Here is a 22,434-nt window from a genome sequence, read left to right on the forward strand (position 1 = left end):
GGTGGTAATTCTTATTTATATTTCCCTATAATTAAGGTACCATTTTCTTTTCTTTTTTTTTTTTTTTTTAAGATTTTATTTATTTATTTGACAGACAGAGATCACAAGTAGGCAGAGATGCAGGCAGGCAGAGAGAGAGGGGGAAGCAGGTTCCCTGCCGAGCAGAGAGCCCGATGTGGGGCTCGATCCCAGCACCCTGGGATCATGACCTGAGCCGAAGGCAGAGGCTTTAACCCACTGAGCCCCCAGGCATCCAAGTAAGGTACCTTTTTCTTTCCCCGTCTCGCTGTCTACAAGATTTTCTATTAATTCCTCCCCTCCACCCCAGGGGTCTGTTGAACTTTTTTTGGTCTGTGGATTTACAGCTTTCATCACAGAAAAATTCTAGCCACTATTTCTTCTAATGTGTTTCTCTTTTCCTCAAACCACTTAATATTGTTCCACAAATTAAGTTTTGATTCATTTTCTCCAGTCTTTTTTTCTTTATCCTTCAGTGTGAACAGTTTCTATTGCTGTTTTCAAACTGATATTTTGTTTTGACAGTAATATATCTTCTAATAAGTCCATTCAGATACTGTTTTTCAGTTCTTGAAATTACACTCAGATTTTTTTTTAATATCTTTTTCTTGTCTTATTGTGTTCATGTTTTTCTTTAAATCCTTGAGAATAATTATTATAGCTGCTTTAAAAACCTTGCTGCTATTCTGGCTATCCCTGCAATTAGTGGTTGCTTCCTATCAGTCAATTTTTAAGGTTATGGATCACATGTCTAGTAATTTTTGACTGAGTGCTGGACAGGCAGTTCTGGGTTGAACCGATGGTTCAACCGATGGAGTTGCTCTGGCAGATGGCTCAGTTACTTGTGGATCATTTTTGGTCTTTAGGGGCTTGGTTTTAAGCTCTGTTAGGGTGAATCTAGGACATTCTTTACTCTGGGACTAGTTTAGTCCTGAGACAGGAACATCATTCTTCTCTGATCTTTACTGAATGCTCCAGTGACCAGTGAAGCCTCTTGACTCTCACTTGTAAAAGTATGGACATCTCCCAGCTCCCTGTGACCTCTGGGTATTTTTTTTTTTTTAGCTTAAAGCCTCCCATTCTACTTTTGCCTGGCTTGGTGATCTTTCTCACTATACATGTTTGGCTTATTATTCAACAACAGACCCCAGGTTTATATAGTCTTTTCTTTGTAGAGCTTCCTCTTATTTGGTATTCTACTCCACAAATTCTGGCTGTTTCGGCTCTGTAAAGTTTGATCTTGTCTTCTCAATTAGGCTGTCAGTGCTCTGCTCAGTCATCCCTTTCTACATCATGATCTGAAAATGCCCTCAGGCAGAAAACTGAGTCAAGTGTAGGTTTCACTTCCTTTGCTTCTGTTCTCCCAAGGATTACAGTCCTGTGTTGTCTGTCATCCAATGCCTGGAAATAGTTGTTTAATACATATATATATTTATTTTTTAGTTTTCTAGTTGTCCACAGTGGGAAGGTAGGTACTGTTACAGTTACCCCCTCATTCTGGAAACATAAATTTATTATAAATGCTATGCTTTGACATTTTTATAAAAATATTCAGAAATAATGTTCTTGGCCATTAAATATTTAATTAAACCAAATAACTTGCCCCATCAACATCCAGAGACTAGAAAACTGCCTAAAACTAGTTCTACGCACCTCAAAATAGGTATGTACCTCACATACTAAATCCTGATTTCTTAGGTAAAACCTAAGACTATCAGTCTAACCAACAGTGTCATATAATGGGACTGATTTTCTGTCCAGCAGTGACACTGAAAAGTAGTTGTACTATAAATCAGAGGTTTCCTGATGATAGCCAGACCCCAGAATGACTCCTGACTACCCCGTTAAGTTCTCCAGGCTGTAGGGAACAATGTATAAGATGCTGGTAACAACCACTTGCTATCTGGGAGATGACTCCCCATCTTAGACAGCCCCTCTGTGTGAGAGTCTATCTAGGGCCTGGTAAACTGTATGACACTGAACTAGTTCCATTAATTATTTCTGACCAGTCAGAAAAAACAGATCTGCTCAGCACAGGCCAAATTCTAGTGTGCTTTTCTCAGGGACACAGTCCCATGATCATTTTTTTTTTTTTTTGGATGTCAGAAGTTAAATGAGATTCTGGCACATTTCCATGAGGTACTATTTTATTTAAAAAGACACCTTAAGATAACTGTATTGAATTATATCATTTCAAATACAAGATCTTCGTGTACTGCTATGTTTCTTTTTTGTGTTGGTATTTTACCTCCTTCCTCTCTTAGGAAAACATAGTAAATTCTCAGTAGTCTTAAAAATAGAACGCTAAGTTCAGAATAACTCCCACTTAAAAAAAAAAATTATCAGGAGGCAGAATAAGGAAATAGGAGCCGGGGGTGGGGGAGGGGAACCTCTGGGAATTAGAGAAGTAGGATATATCCATTCTCTCTTTAGGCCAAGTCTCATCTGGCCCTCACAGAACTTGTATCACATTTTCTAGAAGCTTATATCTCCCCTCAGCCCACAGAGAGGGACAGAACGGCAATCACTTTGGTGGACATGGGATTATTTTGGGAAAATCCAGGTACTGTGGCACTTCGAAAAAAAAAAAAAAGATGATCTCATCACTTAGGAAGAGCAAACTTTTTCTAAATCACACCAGAAAAGGTAATAGATAAAGAAAATCATCTTTTGAAGGAAACAATTGTTAGGTATAAGACCTTTACCTGTTGCCTGTCCATTGTTGCCTGCTAAGTGCCGACCCAACTTTTACCTCAGAATGGAACATGACAACACGGAAGTTCCATATAGCTCTTGTAGCTATTATAACTAAGTAGAGAACACATTCTATTTGCCACTGGGAATGAGGTGCATCTTTTGAAGTCAGGGTTTTGATGTCATCAAGTGTGTCTTTCACACTTACAGGGTGGTGGCTACCCCATCCGCTTCTGCTTCACCCTTGTGATAGCTGAGATCTCAATATTTCTAAGAGGCATCTCAAAGGACTGAGGGTTCATAATACCCACAGGCAAGAGTTCTTACCCCAGAACATTCTAGAATCACCAGTGCCTGACCTCTGGTTCACAGCAGTGTAGTCTGACTCTAGCAGGGGTGCCCAGGTACTGATATTTTTGTTAAAGGCCTCAAGTGATTCTAACAGGTAGCCAGGATTGAGAACCACTGTCTTAGACCAATAATTCATGTGAAATCGGATAGGAGGGAATTACACAACAAGAGTTTTAGTGGTCTTCTTCAACTTCTGCTTAGCTCCTTGTACCTCCCTTGACATTCTTTTTGCCCAATTTAAACTACCCATCCCACTGTGTCCTCATCAAATTTCTATCCCTGAGAATAATCCATCAATTCTGAAAATAAAATGCTCAAATAGGATACGCTCTACAGTCTAGGATTTTCCAGTGATTTAATTATCTAATTACTAGAGCCGGCTGCCAAGCACAAAAGATTTCATTCAGTTTCACTATTTTATAACACAGTTCAAAGAACATTTGAATTTCTAATTCAATTTTTGTTCTTTAGAGACTCCTCCACGGAGTTGCGTATATTTCTAATGATAGTTCCATTCTTGGACTTATAATCACGTTGGGGTTGCACTTCCTTTTCAGTGTATAACACATACGCTGAAGGAGAATCGGTGCTGAGATGGCTTAATTATTCTAAACTGGTTTTGTCTTAGACAGACTCCCCTGATTGAAAAGACAGGAAGGAAGGCTGATGGGGACACAGGAAATATAAAGACTGAGGTAGAAACAACCACCATCGGCTGGGAAACAAAATGTTTAAGCCTCCCCTATGTCTCTGCTCTTTAGAACTGCACACACGTCAAAGCTCAAGAGAGTATTTGCTTTGTTCTTTATACCCCCCCGAGCCAGAGAGGCCGAGCAATCTCGGGGCAATAAAGGAACCTGTGTGGTTAAGATAGCATTCCCAGACCTTGACCGAAGAACCACGTTGCTTGAGGATGGATAGTTCTGAAACCGAGCTACACAGTTCAAGGTTCACCCGGAGAGGCGGGTTGTGGGGAACCCCCCACCCCTCACGGGCTGGAGAACCAAACAAGGCCAGGGTGATGCTACAGGCACACACGTCACCCTCCATATTGAATGAGCCACACTTCAGAGGAAGCCTGGTACTTAGACTAAAGCAATTCTACCTACCCCCCGCTCCCCCAACCCCGCCATGCCAACACCTGCTTGCTTTGGAAAGCACACTCAAGATTTAGGAATTCTTCTTGTGAGGGTCCAGGGAGGAGAGATAATTTCCAAATGGCCAGCAGGTGGCACTAATGGGCAGTAGCCGCGTGAGGAGGGGCTTACCCTCCCAAAAAAATCCCAGGGAAAGACCTGGGACCCAGCAGACCCATTCTGGCCAGCACATTTGCAGGGTACTAAATCATTGGTTTTTAATACCTTCCAACATTTTTTAGAATGAATACTAAAATTTCATATAAAACCTCGGTTTCCAGAAAAACCCTAGGCTCTAGTGCTGTTGGGTTGCAAAATCACCATCTTAGCTTTAACTAGGTGGTGAGAATTGTAGGGATCAACCATGAGTGAGCAGAAGGGGGAGCGAAGCTGTGATAGGAAGCCCTTTCCCTGCCACCACCCCTCCCTTACCAGCTCCGAGGACACCACGCTGTTTAGAAGATGAGCTTCCTGAAGTCAGGAAGATCCCCACATGGAGCCCAAGCCCGCACCACATCCTCAATGACCAACCTGCCCCAAAGGCAGGAGGCATGAGGCTGACACAGGAAGCATCCCAGAAAGGTCTCGGAAAGCGATCTCATAAAGAAATGCACAGCACCAGTTCCTTCTACTCAGAACCCCACAAAACATTTCTCTGCTTCATCAGACCAATGGGATGGATTCCCCCAGACTGGTGACACAGAGGGTCATTTTCCCTCCCTTCCGATTCCCGCACTGTTTGTATGTTACCGAATAAATGGGAAAAGGTAAGGAAAATATTATGGAACACACTCTACACAGATAAAATGCAGATGTGTTTCTCAACCAGTCTTCCACGACGGCTTCTTTTCCTTATGAATTCATCCTCTATTCTAAAGTCATACTTCTAAGTACATCACAGTTCTTTGCAAAATTAGCGCAGGTGCCTGTCCCACCTTCACGCACGCTCACTGAGGAGGACCAAGGAGCCAAAACACTTGCAAGCAGGAAGTTTTAACTGGCTATTAGAGGCTCCATGGGCTCCTTTTTTTCTAGCTGTCCTCCAGAAAAACAAATGTTTAATGGTTTTTCATGTGTAAAAGCATTCCTCGCTTACAGAAGTGGTAACAGACTGACTCGAGTTGCGGTGGAAGGATCTAGACTGATTTTGTGTGTGTGAGAGAGGAAACCATGCCTCGATGGGGCTCCTCTTTAGGTGTTCAGTTCGCCTTTAGGAACACAGGGTGGAGAGAGCCCCGGGAAGGGGCTGAGGGGCTGGGGACGTTGGGGGAGGTGAGCAGGAAGGAGTGCGCGGACTCTGGGGAGCTAAGCCAGAGGACGTCCTCCATGCGGAACTGGGCAGGTACCTGGAGCTGTCGCATCTGCTGGAGCTGGAGCCTGAGTTCGGCCACACTCCGCCTCATGTCGAGCAGGCTCATGTGCAGAGCCGAGGGGCTGGCCGGCAAGGGCTGGCTGGACACCCCTGATGACTCCAGGGCGGCCACAGTCTTGCCTCCGGAAACATGCAGCGTTCCTAAGAGAAAAGAAGAGCCAAGAACTTCAGGGTCCCAGAAAGTGGGAGCTCTGAGTCCCATCCCGACACAGATCACCAGTAACTCCTTCAGTATGAAAAACATTTTAATTATGTCGGTCCTCTAAATGGCGGGGATTAAAAAAAAAAAGAATTGGGTTTAAATTAGGGCACATTCATGCAAGGTTATACTATGCAGTCTGTAAATGTCATGTTGTAGAAGGCAGAACACAGAACTGATGCCACATTAAGGAAGCTAAATTTTTCCTTTCCTTTCCTTTCCGTTCCCTACCCTTTCCCCTTCTTTCCTTCCTTCCTCTATACAAGTTTGCACAGAGAAAAGATTAGATGTATATATAACAAAGTATTAACATTCTTTCTAGATGCTAGTATTCCATGATATATAAAAAATATATTTAATTCAAAAATATATATTTACTTACATATATATATAAAATATATGTGTGTGTATACACACACACACACACACACACACACACATATTTACTTATTATTTTTTTAAGTAGGCTCCACACTGGACATGGAGCCCATTACAGGGCTTGAACTCATAACCGCTAGAACAAGACCTGAGCTGAGATCAAGAGTTGGTCGCCCAACTGCCTGAGCCACCCAAGTGCCCTGAGTTTTATATATGTTTATATTTCTACGTTTTGTATCATTAAATCTGCATGATGAGTATCTGTAATTTTATAATAGAAAATACATTTTTTTTTAAGTCTGGGACCTAATACCGGGTGCTCACACGGTCGGATGTATTATCTGGATACTTAGTTCTGGGCGGATTCAGCCCAGGGGAAAGTAGTAAGAACAGGGTCTTCTTGTTTATCCCTGTGGGTTTTCAGACCAAAAGAAGCAGGACTTCTGCTCACATCTCGTTTACTGAGAAAATCAGGCATGGTTCAAAAATTCTCTAGGAGAGGAAACAAAAAAGGCAGCAGGAAGAAAATCTTCCTAGTTTCCGAGCTGCCATAAACTTGTGCTTCTTGGGTCCAACTTAAGCCTCATGGATTTCCTAAGTCCATCTGGGAAGGGCCTGATTTGATCAAGTTGGATTCAGAAAATGCCTCCCCAAGGATCTCGAGTAGCATTTACAGGATCAGCAAGGTACAGGAACCAAAAGGAAGTACCACTGTTTCACAGGACAATGGAGTTCTCTGGAAGAAGCGTCCAGAGTAGACGGAATTTACATCACACACACACACACACACACACACACACAGGCGTGAGCACGCGCACACACCCTCTTCTGGTTAGCTCTCTTTTTTGTAAAGGATGGTCTGCAATAGGGCAGGCAGGCCTTCTGGGACCAAACCCTGTTGCTGCTTTGCACACTCTGAAGTGGGTGCACACAGTGGCCTCTCTCTCCATCTGGGCTCAGCACTCGGGGAAATCCTTCCCCTGCGCACACAGCCTAGCCTCAGGGGAACTGCTGGGGGGAGGGGGGGCTGACATGCCCGTGGGCCAGGGAGTGCTCACAGCTGTCCTCTCGCAGGCTCCCAGCAATGTCGATGGGCGCTGATGGTCCACCGAATTCCTCACCCTCTGAGGACCAGCCCTCTCATGGCCCCCTTGGGGCAGTCAGGAGAACAGAACGGAAAGCATTGTAAGGATTTCCGAAGGGACCCCAGCAGGGCAGACAAAGAGCTGTTTGTTATTTGTACAAGCTGACTGGGTACTCCATGGCGCTGACCTACGCTGGGCTGCTCTCCCGCATATCTGAAATCACCCCCCGGAAGAGGAAGACTTGCCATCTCTGCAATGGTCCCAGAGAATATTCTCCAACTGGGAAGGTCTCGGGTACTAGGACATCCAGTAACTGCAGCATGTCCCAATGAACAAGCACCTTCGAGATCAAGGATTCCGAGGCTGATCACAACACTGGACGTTTTCCTTTTAGAATCAGCACAGGCAGGTTCTGTGCCCACAGGCAGAGACACACACGGATGTGCTACCAACACACACACGGACAGCATACGGTATCAGGTGTACCACAAATGGTACCATTGAGGTATTTCTCCAAGGAAAATGACACAGGGCTCATTAGCCACCCCCGACTTGGGGTTAGGAATTTCTCTGCTCTTCTTCAGCCAAAGGAAGACACACATGCCTTCTACGTCCCCTCTTCTTAACACGGTGAGGGCGATACGGCACACACCATCTGGTAGAGCTGAATGCCAATCACTGGTTCTAAAAAGCATCGTCTGTCCCCAAATTTCTCTACGGACTCCACACTCATCTGTCCAATTTCTTCACCATCTAATTTACTACATCTGGTTTCTATCTCCGTCACCCACTCGGTGGCTCCCTGTAAGACAGCCAGCGGTCAGGTGTCAATCCCACAGATGTGGGGCCGATGTGACAGTGAGCAACATCGGGCTTTGCCTCACTCCCTTCTTTCTCAGTCAGTTTTAAACTCTCCTGTTTCCTTTCTTTTTACCTCTCTGCCCCTCCATCTCGGACACTGCCTTTCCTCATTTCTTCCTCAGCCAGTCATTTAAATCCTGGTGTTTTCTTGGGAAGCTTCTCCTCTCACTGGACACATTTCCCAGGGAGCTCACTTCTACTAGGACCACCTACAAATGTCTCCCACACCTTTGTCTCCAGCCTCCAGGTCTCTTCGCATGCACATACCAAGACCTTGACATTGATCCGGGGCTCCTCTACAAGCAGGTCAAAGTCATTATTTCTCTTCCTCTTCCCCAACCCTCTTTGTCTCCAGAGGCCTAATTTTGGCCAGTGGCACTATTATCCACTCAGTTATTTAAATGAGAATCTAGGAATTTATTCTCAGTATCCAACATCCTAGCTGTATGACCTCAGGTAGGTAACACGACCTCTTTCTCGTTTTCCTTATCTGTAAAGTGGGTCAGTGGGCTATGGGGAGCACCGTGGAACTAATGCACGTGAACTGCTCATCCCGGTGAACCGGGCCAATGCGGGGAACTGTGATTACTATTTCTCTGAGCAGAGTGGGCAAGAGCAGACCCTGCCAGCCTCCCCGCCTCACCTGGGAGTGTCAGGCAGTAGAAAAGCCGAGACTCACAGCAATGGGCTGAGGTCAAGAGGCAGGGGCCCGGAAATCTTAAAGATGGAGTTGAATTCGGTGGGTGGGAACCAGAGCGTGAAACGAGTTCCCCTGCAGAGGTGATGCACAGGACCGGGATGTGCTCTCCACACCCACACAGGAGGCACGCGCATTCTGCTCCCAGTGGGCCCACACTAGTCCGCACAACCTCACTCCTTTCTAATCATGTTGCCCTTCCCCACCCTCTTTCCAGATCTGCCTGAGGTCAAGTACACTGTTAGATGAATCTTATTAATGCAAATTTGATGCGAGCTTAATGTATCCTGTCATGACAGGAAGAACACGGGCTTGGGAACTGGCGGGACTGGCCGTAACGCCCCCTGGCGGTGTGGCTCGAATCTTCCTTACAGGATTATGTGTGTGAAATGACAGAATGTACACTATAAGACCCATGGTACGTCTTCGAAATGGGAGGCTTCCTCTGTTCTCTTAGATCCACCGTAAACCCAATATTCCTCGAGTAACGGAAATCTGGTTTTCCCTTTTTGATCTACCCTTGGCCCAAAGAGCTCCTTGATGTGTCTGTAATTCCGTGGACTTGACTACAGGAGGGGGATAATACTTTCGGTCTTGTAGCTTACTTCCTAGGATTCCAGAAAAATTAAAACATTCTGCGCACTGTACAAGGCTGCAATGACAACAGAAGCCCCGTGCACCACGCCTAGCCGTGACCCATGAGAACGAGAGGGACCAAACTCAGCAGGGACACGGGGACCCGGCAACGGACGTGCAGCTGCTGGCGGCATCACCAACCGGCTCAGCCCTTGTGGAGGAGAAAACTGGCAGCGCATTGCCCATGGTACTCACGTTCATCCCTCTGGACTTACTGATTCCACTTTGGGAAATGCTTCCCGGGGATATCACACCTGCTCCTTTCCCTTTGCTCCAAAACCATTACAAAATTTTTCGCAACAAAGAAGTGAAAACCACCTACACAGCTTTAAGGGGCACCTTCACACAAAAGAATGAGGTAAAATGACAGGTGGGGGCAGGGGAGACCACCACGTGAGTATGTGTCGTGTGAGGACATGCGTTTAGTGTTCTCATCTGGAGCGTGGGAGTAACAACTTGTCCCCATCTAGGGGAGAGGCATCAGGACCTAACGAGTTCCGGCATGAAGAGCACCCAGAACAGTGCCCGGCACGTAGGAGACACTCACAAAACGTTTCCTGTGATTATGAGGATGATGTCACCCAAAGTGAAAGGGAGGAAAAGGAGAATGTAAAAGAGTGTGTGCATCTCCATTAGAACAACGGCATTGGGTACTCAGCGTTCCTAGAATAGAATCCAGGGGCCTGGAAGGTTGTAGCGTTCACTAGTTCACCAGGCCCCCTTTGTTCTTGCCAGCTTCGTGGATGCGTAATTGACACAGAACACTGTGTAACTTTAAGATGTACTATGTGTTGATTTGATGATACACTTACATATTACAGTATGATCACTACGGTAGCACCAGCTAACACGCCCATCATATGTCCCGTAATTGCCACTTCCTTTTTGTGGTGAGAACGTTTAAGATCTACTCTCTTGGTAACTTCTGAGTATATAGCTGAGAAGTGTTCTCTATAATCACAACACTGTGCTCATAGTAGATGCCCCAGAACTTGTGCATCTTCTAACCGGAAGCTGACACTTTTGACCAACTCCTCCCGATTTCCCCCAACCTTCAGCCCCGGCTAACCACCGTCTCACTCTGTTTCTTCGAGTTCAATAAGATTTCTTCCCCTACTTACGTTCACAATAGATGAGAAAATAAAAGAACCAACAGACATCTCCCAAACAAACTGGCAACTGGTCTGAAGCCAAGTTTAGCAATTTCCGCAAAATAATTCTCTGGCTGCGGCCAAGGTCACCGATTGATTTCTAAGTAAACCGACAAATCCCATTAGGCCTGGAAACACTGGACGTCCAGCCCGGCCAGCTTCACAACTGAACTGTCTGTACTTAGCCAGGGAGGAACCAGATCGACCAGAGGTCTCAGGGGCAGCCCCGAGATCTGTCCGTTCTACCATGCTGTGTAACATGCTGTGGCTTCCCCAAATTAGGGGTTTCACCCAACTGGCCACATGCTTCCTGTGTCATTCAGTAGCTGAACATGTCCCTGGTAATAATTTCTATTTCTAATCCAACGCAAGAGAAGATCTCATTTTCTTGAGAGGAGGCCTGCCTTGAGCCGGCCGCATAAAGTGGACATCAAATTAACGTGGATATTGGTTAACTCCACTGGGAATATAACTGGGGCTTCTGGGGGGGGGCGGAATGCTGGCATTTACAAAACTGGCCCTGGTCGGAGCACACCTTCCCTTCCCACCTCGACCACGGGCTCCCTTCCAGTTCATTCCCATTCTTTAGCTGGGCTGAGCTCCTTCCTCCCTGTGGAACATTCCAATGGCTTCACTTTGCACTTAGAATAACATCTAAATTCCTTTCCCCAGCACTTACACATGCCTCCCTGCCCCCTGCCCCCACTCTTAACCTCTCCTCTCACTCACCTAAGTAGTCCCCATTCATCCTTGGGGCCTCAGCCTCTGTCACTTCCTCCGGGCAAGGTCTCAGTCGAGGCCAGATCTGTCGGTTAAATATTCACCCTGCACTCCGTCTTATCACTCGTAATTACTTGTTCTGTATCTGTTTTCCCCATAGGCTTAGGAATTCTAGGCGGGCAGCCCTGTCTCAGGGATGCCCACTGTCCTTGCCCAGTGCCAGGCACACATATTTGTTGGATGTGGGACCATATACTTGAATAAATGAAAGAAGAGTGAATGGACGAAGAAAAACGGAATGGAGAGTACCGAAGGGCTTAGGCCACGCCCTCCCCCTGAATTAATTAGTGACTACTCTGGAATTTCAGCATTAAGCTGGGAAGGGGTGGTGGTGGTGGTTGGGGTTGGAGGGGGGCGTGATCCAGAAAGCCTCTGAAATCCAACCAATTACGCGGCTCGGAAATGCCCCGAAACCGGCCAAAGCGAATCCAAGGCAGCCCGCCGAGGCTCGGAAAAACACTTACCTGCGCTATCCGTGTGGCTCTTACTGGCTGTGGTTTTCATCATTTTCTCGCTGAATAAAAGAGAAAGAAAGTCAGCTACACAGTTTCCATTTTGTTTTTTTTTTTGGCCCCTTCCATTCACTAGTCTAAGCGATTAGCAGCAGCTCGTGATGGTATCAAGCAATGAGGGTATTTGAGCATCAGCATCACCACTGGCCGGGATGGAAGAGGCTTCCCAGGTGTGGATTTGCCACTGCGGGTGGAATGCAGCCGAGCAGCACTCATGACTTTCAGATGGGGCAGACGTGGAGACGAGTGGATGGTGCTCGCGGGCACGGCGCTGGGGTCCGTGAAGCCACATGCACTGGGAAGCCCATTTACCCTTCTTGGGCCAAAGTGTTACCTTCGACCAAGAATTACCAGAAGGAAAACAAACAAACACACCATGATTCATAGAGATGGGAATATTTTCAGCCTTGAGATGATTACAAGAAAAACGGATTTGAATGAATGGATTATCGTAATGATTAAAGAGAAACAGATCGAATTATTTTTCATTGGTTTGCTTTCTTCTTTTTACCTAGACGCATCTTTGCTATTACTTGTAATGGGCCCTTTAAAAAGCGCCGACTGAACAAGGCCAGTTAAACTGGCAATCTGTTTCTCCATGGCTTGCATCCTCTCTCTGTAAAACAAGAGAATCGTTGGTTAAAGCTATTATTGACTTTCAGACTGGTTTGTCTAGGTGAATGATCCGCTGAGGGTTATAAAATGGACCACCTAGGAGGCTGCCAAAGTTCATCCCATCCCGGCCCCAGGGACGTGAACAGCCTACAAATCCTTGCTGGGTTCAAGATTCAATGATCAGAGTTTAATATTAACCCACTGAGCTCACTGGAAAAAAAAAAAAAAAAAAAAAGAAAAAAAAAAAACCAACACCAGACAGAGGAGCCAGCCCAAGCCTCCTGGAAAACGGCAAAGTGCTTCCTTCTGAAAGGACTCTGTTTGCCTGCAGTGTTTTTGTGACTTTCTGCCCTGCTATTACAATTTGATTGCTGACACCGGCCATGTCCTAGGCTAGCTGGGGCCCGGTGGCACAGACTTGCAAGCTGTCCTCATGGGCTAGGAGGCTGTCACCTAGGTTTTGGTGTCAATGATGGAGATGCAGGCCGAGTGTGGAGTACAAATTGTTTCACAGCCCAAGAGTGACACAAATGGATGTCTCCGAAGCAAAAACAGGACTGGAATCACTGTCTGACTTGGGGCAAGGGGCTGCCGAGTCTAATGTCGTAGGAACCTTAATCTGGGGGCTTTCACAGGATCCAGCAGGAAGACAAATATCCCTGACAACTTGACCATCTCAAGACACAAGTGAAAAATCCCCCCATGAGGAACCGTGCACAGCCCCTCTGCTTGGGGCTCTCTGAGGTCACAGCACGTCCGTCTGGCCTTTCACACAGGCTCCCCTCTCCGAGCCCTGGCCAATGGCAGTTTCGCAGAACGATGACCGTTATTTCCAGCACGTGATAAAAACACCACCACAACAGAGTGACCTCCCCTGACAAGGATGGTGGGCAGCAATGGCTGTCACTGCCAGTGAAACACAATGACACGTACGTGGTGGTTTCAACAAGACAAGGGACACAGCGGAGAACGGTCTGAGTAGCGGGGGGGGGGACCTCGCCTGCCAATGTATCCCCTCAGCAGGTGCCCCAGCGGGGGGTGGCTCGAGACAAAGATGTGACCCCACTCTCCACCATGGTCCCCCACCCCACAGGCCCCTGGTAGTGTTAGCCCTGGGGATTCCCGTACTACAAACAGCATATTCAGACATCGTAGCTTTTAAGCACAAGCCAACTTCTTTATCTGGTACCACATGGAAAAAAAAACATGGCGGCCTGTTCTTTCACTAGAGAACAAACAGCTGGTTGAGTTGGACTAATCGAGAGATGACGTATCTGTATCTCCAACTTCGCAAAGGTAATTCTGTCTGTACAAAAACCTCTGGCCTTGCTTTTTGCCTTAGGAGTACAACCCGTAGCGCCATATGAAACACTGAGCTTAATTGCACAATTACGACTTTGAGTCCACAGTCGCATGCGCTTTCTTTAGGTTAAAATGGATGGTTCTGACACAATCCCGAGTTTCTTGGGTGTAAGTCACGCGATCGGAAGAGTCACTGGTTGTGAACACAGTAAGGAAAAGTATCCAGCTGACGTGTTAAATAGTATGATCTCTTTGCTCTACTGCAAGAAACTAGGGTAGAGAGAAAAAATTGCAAATAGAGTGGAAGTTCCTGGAGTGAATTTCCAGATGCTTCCAGGCAGAGTAGTGAAGGCTGAACTGAGCGGCATAGCGTTTTGAGTCTTACCTGTGTTTTTGGCCTCCTCTCTGCCATTAGACAGTGCATGTCGCAAACAGAGAACTCAGTAAGAAATTCTAATCAAGAAATCAGGTTAGTAAACCTCCAAAGGCAATCCCAAGTTTATCAGACCCAAGTGGCCAAGGAAAGATGGTGGTGGTCGGTCATGCTGCCTGCCAAGTGGGAGAAAAAGACTGAGACAAATGGGCTCTTGGGAAATGAATGATGCTCAGGAGATCTGCCGAGCAGCAGAAGAAAGTCATTCTGGGCCCCCATTCTTCCCACAGTAATGCTGGAATCAAGCTCATGACTTCGAGTAGAGGGGCACTCAGAGATCCTTGAGATGATACTAGTTCACAGCTCTTACTCAATCCTAGGCACATGCAAAAGATCCCTCCTTCCGTCCCTCCCGCCCACCCTGCCTTCCTTCCTTGAGTGACACCTCATTTTTAGAGTCTAGGCAGCCTTGGTTAGGAAATGGCTTAAAGGAGCCTGTGAAGCTGGAGCGTGGGATAGGAAGGCACGGTGACAACCCAACCAGACAGGCGACAGCGATGGTGAGAACCAGCTAAGTCTACGACTATAAAGCATTAAGTGAGAACCTGACAGGAGGAAATGGCGGAAGGGATTCCAACACTGGCTCTAGGTGCAACCCCGAACAGGTCCCTTTCTGATCACTCTCTGGTCACCAGCTTTCATTACCCCATTTAACAAGGGAGGGCAGCAGCATCAAAAACCAAGCAAAGCGCCTGAATCATTCAGAGTCAGAACACAGCTTTTCAACTGAGTCATTCCCATGGGTCCTCTCCACACAGGCGTCCGAAGGGCTTCGTACATGCCTTTGGCTTTTTCCTTGGCTGAGTGGGTACTCAGCTGCTCACTGGGCTTCCCCGCACAGTGGTTTTAGGATGCAGAGAAAGATGACACCCAAATCTCACTCCACTCTTCCTTCCTCATCAGACATGATGTTGACATAATCACCCAACTGCCTGGGATAAGAGTTTGGGATGCTCTGGGGCAAAGCCCTATTCTCGGCCCTATACACACACATTTGGTTCTCCCTTTCTCTCTCTGAGGACAGCAGTCAAAGCTCCCTGCATGGCCTCCTCTGGGCTATGTCACTGGTGGGGCCACCAGGAAGGAGACATGATCTGTCAGAGCCCTGAGAGTACAGAATACTTGAGCCTGACGGCCAAGGTCAGGAGACAACTCTCTCCCATTGTCCAGGAAACAGCGGGCCGTGCACGTGACCGACCCATGTGATTGTACACGCGTGTTCCACTGCCTCGACCAAAACCGCTTTACAAAAATACAATTCTTTTGACACATGGTAATGAGAAAACTTTTTCCCCTCCTATTTAATCATCAAAGTGTTTCTGGTTTCAGGATTCATTTGAGGGAGATTATCTGATTTATAAATTCATAAATAAGATTGTCTTTCCATTTCATGGTTGGTAATCTGGAAACAATTTTATGGTTTAACTAAATTACAGCAACTGGAAACTTACGCAGCCTTCTCCCATGATGAAATGTTATGAAGTATGTTTTAATGTGAAAAGGAGAAAGGAGAAACGCAGCGGAAGATGAGAAATTAAATACAACCCTGTCATTTTGTTGCAGGCAATTCTGTACGATAACCATCAGCATATGAAAGACACTTCAGCCAATGCTTGCCAATATTCCTTGGCTTAAGGTATTACAGGACTGGTATAATTACTGTTGAAAAGATGGTTTAAAAGTGATTTCATAAACCATTTTGTATCATTCCATAAGCCATATTTATGTGATTAGTATGTATGGTTAACTAGTCATTTAGGGCCGTAAGTCAGCCTGGCTGAATGCATGTTCTTGGGGCCCAAACATAATATTAATAAAAAAACTCAAGTCCAATCCAGGGAAAGTGTTGATCCCAGTATTTAGACTCCCTCTGCTACTACCAGCTTTCCTTGAAAGCCCACGTCTGCCTGTGATGAGGCAAAGCCCAGACTGTGCGTGGTCTGCTCTCTGTCTTCAGAAGACAGGGAAGGAAAGGGTCTGCATTTGGGGGGAATACGTTTAGCCAGTAACTCCACTTATCCAACTTTTGGATTCAAGTTTTCACCTTCAGCCTTTTTTGACCTGGGACTGGCCTCTGTGCTGACCCAGGCCTCATTAAACCTGAATTAAGTTCTTATTGTCTTATCTCTAGGTAAATTAATGACTATTAAAAAACAAGTTTGTGCCATAACAACTAGGAGACTGGTAATTTTATAATGAATCCCTAAAGGTGTGTTTTTAGCCATCCAGAAGGAGCGTCGGGGAGCTGAGGGAAAACAGCTGGCTGAGCTGATGGGACCAACCCCAGTGGAGGGTCGTTTACCTTCCGAATCAGTTACCAACGCTGAGCCCACTGGCTCTGGATAGTCAGTAATGACGATTGGGGGTGGGGGGCTGGCCTTCTGGGAGTGCTTCCCAGAGGGCCCATCAATTCATTTCCAGTTCTGATATTCTGTGACTATTTTTACTGTCTGTTCCTGATCATTCCCTGTCATCTCTATCTCCCGACAAAAGTCATGAACAGCAGACAAGCCATCAGCAAATGTTTTAAAGCACGTTACTCTGTGCTAGGCACAGAATAAGCTGGTGTGGACGAGACAGTGAATAAAGCATCATCATTCCTTCCTCAGAGTCAGTTTTTTGTTTGTTTGTTTCTGGGAGAAAATCTAAGTGAACGAAAACCCTTTAGTCTTGGCAGTGCCAAAGGCATTTTCCAGAACTGAATAGCGAACAGGCTTAAAGCTGGGCTATGCCCTTGTTTGCTCATGCCCTGATTCTCTGGTATGAGGGGGGGAAAAAAAAACCAAAGTAATTAAAGTCACTGTTTTCAGAAGAGTTCAACAGAACACTGGAATTCAAATGATCTGAATTTGTGGTAAAGCTTCAAATAGGACTCTGAGCAGCAAACTTTCTATTTCTGCCCGAAGTTAACCTATCGGTGAAAGAACTCTATAACTAAAAACATTCCTCTGAAAATGCCCAATCAATCTAACTGCTCACTGAAACCTCTAGATTTCTTGAGGAGACGCTGTGGGCGTGGCCAGTAACTGGCTGCCATGTTCGGTACGCATTAAGGTTGTCCCCCCACCACTGCATGCGACCATGTCTGGCACTTTCTTGTGTTCTCAGTCCTTGGACGAAAACCAGATACAGAGGGTCACGAAGAAATGGTGTTGATAACATTGACCTTGAAGGCTGTTATCTCTCCCCTGATCCTCTGCCCATGGAGAAGGAAGACTGGGTATGCGCCATGTTTCCTTTTACTGCTTCAGCCCATTGTTCTGGCCAGCTGCTCAACACTGCTACGCTTCTGAATTCTGACTTCCTCACCCGTAAATGCCCTACCAGCATCTCAGACATTCCCACATCCTCAGAGGACTTCAGCACAGGAAGCCCGCCTCCCCTCTGTCCCATTCCAATTCATTATCTCTTAGAGCTTCAACGTCTACTCAGGTAACCCTTTCAAAAGTTGGCCATTCCAAGACGCTCGACTCTTCTTCAGACATACTCTGACCTTCGGTTCTTACTCAGTCTGGTTTTACTGTCTAGATCTGGAAAGTCCAGCTTTTCCCCAACTCAACAAAGAAATAATGACCAAAGTGACGGTGTTCATCTGGAATGCTCTGCATTTGACTGATGGCCACGAAGATATGCACATCTAATGATGCCTGTAAAGGAACAGGCAAAAAATGGAGCCCCATTTATAAAGATCTGGGGGAAAAAAAGCTATTTCTAATCTTTCTTTATAAATTCACTGAGGCACTGAGAAAATGAAAGCTCATGATGAGATGTGAAGAGAATGCTGTGTTCCTTGGAATAAATAGTTTTTCACATATTAACTTGTAACTGGTGCTATTTACCCGAAAGGACTCAAGTGACATTTGATTGCCAACAATTTAAGTGATTGCTACTGAGTGTGAGCCCTGTGACAGGTGCTGGGGGAAAATGCTACTGGTCTTTCTTGCTGACCCCAGGCTTCGGATGACCCAGCTGGGGGTGGGACAGTGGTGGGCATAGCTGGCTGGGCTCTAGATCCGTGTGCTCCTAGCGGTCAGGTGCCCCTGGAGGACGGACACAGACGGTCAGCTGGGGAAGAGCAACTCCTCCTGTTAGGAGACACGTGAATGAAGCCCAAAAGAATAGGATTTAGCAGAAGGAAAAACACTAGGGGAGTCCTGGGGCAAGGGCAGTGGAATTAGACTAAGAACATTCAATGGAAGCAACAATTCTGGAGCAGGCATTAATCTAGATTTGTTCTCTGGCTCCAGAGGCGGGCGGGGACAGGGTAGGGACAACAGGTCGGAGGCCACTGTTGCAGACGGGTGGCAGCTGGCACCAACAGTGTGGTAGCAGGGAGCTCGAGGAAGAGGGCTGGAGTAAGGGACAGCCTTCTCTGGTTGTCTAAATGGGGAGTGGGAGAGAGACCAATCAAGAGGACGTCAAGGCCTCTGACCCAAGTACGGGATGAATGAAGCGGTCACGCCTGAGTTGCACACCTGAGATGGGACACGCGGAGCCTGAGCTGAGCCACAGCCGCCCACCGGGGGGACAAAGCTGCACTCCCATGTCACAACACAAACGTCTCCGAGTCTCCACTTCCTCAGCTTTCCAACTAGGATAACAACAGCCTTCCCTGTTCCCTGGGCTGTCTTCCCACAGAGGCTCGGGGATGAGGGCGAGGGAGAAAGCGCACAGGCAAATACATTATCGCCTGCGGGACACAAGAGATGCACGAGGCTTCCTTTCCTCCCCTGGACTCCATTCATCCAACAAACCTTGTTCTGACATCGACTGTGTGCCAGGCACTGACCTAGGAGCTGTGGATGCAGCAGCGAATCAAGCAAAGGGCTTGCTCTCATGGAGCTTATGAGGGGAGGGTAAAACAAACTAAGGAAGGAGAGAAAAACATATATGTAAGTATATAAACATAGGTGTATACTCTTATGTAGAAACAGGTATTTTATTTAATTATACGTGTGTGTGTGTGTGTGTGTGTGTGTGTGTGTGTAGATGGCCAATAAAGGTCTCACTGAGCTGACGGTGTTAAGTAAATGCCTGACATGGGTGAGGAGCCAATAACCACGCATGGGCAGAAGGAGGCACGAGGCAGAGGGAGAGCAAGTGCAAAGTCCCGGAGGTAGGCAAGGCCCAACACATTCAAACACAGGAAGCCAGGGAACCAGGAGCTCGTGACCCGTTACGTAAAAGGCTGAATGAACTTTCAGCACACAGAGGAGATGGGGCCTTCAAAGCCTGGCACCCCTTGTGAAACAGAAGTGCCCATTTTCTTTTGCCCAACACACCAAGAGCATACCATGTCTGAAATGCAGCCAGACTTAGGATTCTAGAATTACAGAACTTTCTGGTTGGAAGGAACTTACTTAGGCCCCACCGTTTTCCTTCCCTTCTAGTTTAGTGATCTTGACAAGCCAAAAAAAAGGGGGGGCGTGACAGGCCCAGCAGGTCACAGTAAGCTCAACCACACCCAGCTCTGTGCTCCCAGGAGCCCAATCACCCAAGAGCGTTGTGCCCAGCATAGCAAACCCGCCGGCGAGGTCTCCAGGTAGCCTTTAACCTGATTCACAGCTTGCTTTCCGGGCAGACTGTACTGGCTGGGACCAGAATACAGTCCACGTCAGGCATGAGGACACAGTTTCTCAGATCCAAAGGGCCAGATCCAGTGGCCCTACAGAACAGAGCCACGGACTGCTCTGATAGAACCTTCCAGGTCACTTCCCTGCGTACTCCCATGTCATTCAAGCTGGGTAGAACCATCGAGAGGTCATACTACCATCCCCCTGTTACAGCAAAGGGCATGGAGTCTTAGCCAGGCAGGGGCCCTCCCAAGGACAGTGACTCACCATCTGGGGTGAGGCGCTTCGTTTCCCTGGAGGTGAGAACCTTCGCTCCCCAGGATGAGACTACACCCTGGCTTGTGAAATCACCTACTCTGCATTTTCTTTCTCCTCCCTAAGGGTAATGTTTCATCTTCATGCTTCTGGAAATGACATCGTGGATTTTTGCACAGGTACAAACCGGTACGAAGAGCCGTTCATTCGTGTTCCAGCTACCTGACCAGGGGCCTGCCACTGACCTTCCAACAAGAGATGGTGTCAGAGGTGATGGAGAGATGGGTCTCTTGAGGGGTCCTATGGGAGCTATGGAAATTCGCTCTCCGCTCCCACCTGCTTCTGATGTGGAAAACCTTAGGGTGAACTCAAAAGACAGACTCAGGAGAAAGAAGGGAGGCCTCTCCTAGAGCTAGCCTCCCTCGTGTCTTTTTGCATTTTGTCCTTCTTAGATGTCCGTGTTTACTGGAGGAGTGAGGGACATACCATTTTTATTACAAAGACAAAAAAAAATATTGAAACAGTTTGACAGTAAAGACATCATTTGGCTGGAAGAGCTCCAGAAGCCAGGCTCTGTGGGAAAACTCTTGTCTGATTCTGCCGTAAAGTCAGCGATGAGCAGAGTGGCCTCTCAGACCCCGGTCATCTCTGAAGATGGTCGGGGAGGGAGAGGAGGGGTTTACCCCTCATACCAGCTGGCCCTACACGAGTGTGGTGGCCAATACTGACTTCTGTAGACCCGCCATTTTTGAACGTTTGAATTAATGCTTAGACCTGGCGAAATTATTGACACTTCACTTATGAAAAATAAAACTCCAAATACTCAAGAAAAGCCAAGTGTAAAACCTCCGTAATCTCCTCCAGAAGGGTGGGCCACCAGTCACGAGGGAGGCTCAAATATGGCCTGGACATCACGAGGACCCGGGATTGCCCAGTTCCTGGGCCATCGGGCAACTCAGAGGTACCCCATCTTCAGGCCGGATGGGAACCACACTGACCCCACACTGAGCGGCTCTCGCCATAGAACCCGTCCCTAAATGTGTATTCCTCTTCTCTTTGAAGAAGGCAAGGGAAGGGGATGATCCGAATCGCACAGCATTTAGGTCACTCTGGCTTTGCTTCTGGTTTTGGGTCTAAGCCACCGGACTGACAGCACCTTGTGACTATTCAAAGGAGATACGGGGTGCATTTTAACGTCATCTAATTAGTGACAGAGGATGGCTTTCCCTTTTGGGAAACTGGTTTGCTTAAGGTAACACAGACCTCATGGCATTCATTCCACTGGTATTTCGGCTAGAATATCCCTTGTAAGATCAGAGCTGCCTTCACGAATTTGTCTGTTGGTTAAGTATCATGTTTACCAGTCAGCTCTTGCCTGAATCTGGCAGCCTAAGGAACGACAAGTAAATATTACTTAACCATGACGTTATATTCCTGTGCAGGAAGTAATAATTCGACTGACTGACACCAATTTGGCTTCCGAGACCAGCAGAACAGCATGTGCAGGTGTCATTTGTCTAGAACCATAAAGCAGAAATATAGCAAATTTGGGAGAGAGATCAGTCCATCTTTCCAAATGACATCTTTTCATTTCATTGTGTGTATCCCTTGAATCGCAGTCCATCCTGACATTCTCACGAAAGCTCCCAGGCCAGCGCAAGTTCGGGAAAGGGCTCTTTTTTTTTTCTGAATTCATAGCAATTACTGTCTGTATCACTTCTTTTGAATTAATTATGCACAAGCAGTCCCCAGATTATGACAGCCTTGTAACTGAAAAGTTTACTTGTACTTTCATTGTTTAGTACTTGGAATAGATGGTGGCTGGATTTCCAGCTGGTCCACGGAAGCCTCTTCAACCTACAGGGTATTATTAGTGCGATCATTGTTCCTCATTGTTTTCAAGTGAAACGTGTCCTGACTTTCCAGCTGGACGTGGAGATGTGGAGAACAGATCTTCCCCTTGGAGCTCCAGCCCCCGGGGAGAGAAACATCCCCCTCTCACTGACGTGGAATGTTGTCTTCCCTTCTGCTTTGCTAGGAGACGGTGTCACCCTCAGGTGACAAGGAAAGCACCCCTGGGCATCACCCATGAGTGAAATCCTACTGCTGTGGCGGTTCCTACAAAACAGTTTTAGCCTGCATTTTCAGCTCAGAAGTTCCTGTCCTTAGCCATGGTATTGCTTGTATTACGCTTTTCATGTTTTATGACTGTCTTCCTAGTTTATATCCCTTGTGCGTGGGGACCACATCGAGGTTTCTCTCTACGCTGTAAAGTATCCAGTCCGCAGCTCAGCACTTAAGAGGGGCTCAATAAACATTTATTGATCCATAATTAGAGCTACGTGGGAAAGCAGTTCAGACCAGAACCGAAATCAGTCAGGCACTG

General features: G+C 46.8%; 1 protein-coding gene across 9 annotated transcripts in view; it reads right to left on the reverse strand.

Moving 5' to 3' along the window:
- The window catches only part of KIAA1217 (KIAA1217 ortholog), a 289,157-nt gene that overhangs the window by 33,288 nt on the left and 233,435 nt on the right, over positions 1-22,434 (reverse strand). For 6 of the 9 annotated variants that reach the window (XM_032880810.1, XM_032880809.1, XM_032880814.1 and 3 more), the window contains 3 exons: positions 12,382-12,486; positions 11,823-11,872; positions 5,546-5,712 (listed from right to left, as the gene is read on the reverse strand). In XM_032880810.1, coding sequence (XP_032736701.1) covers positions 5,546-5,712; positions 11,823-11,872; positions 12,382-12,486 — 322 coding nt within the window. The remainder of the gene's footprint in view (positions 1-5,545; positions 5,713-11,822; positions 11,873-12,381; positions 12,487-22,434) is intronic. The other 3 variants (XM_032880813.1, XM_032880817.1, XM_032880812.1) reach the window with 1 other exon arrangement.

Source organism: Lontra canadensis, unplaced genomic scaffold (assembly GCF_010015895.1).
Source record: "Lontra canadensis isolate GAN:19392208 unplaced genomic scaffold, GSC_riverotter_1.0 scaffold72, whole genome shotgun sequence".
Taxonomy (NCBI): Eukaryota; Metazoa; Chordata; class Mammalia; order Carnivora; family Mustelidae; genus Lontra; species Lontra canadensis.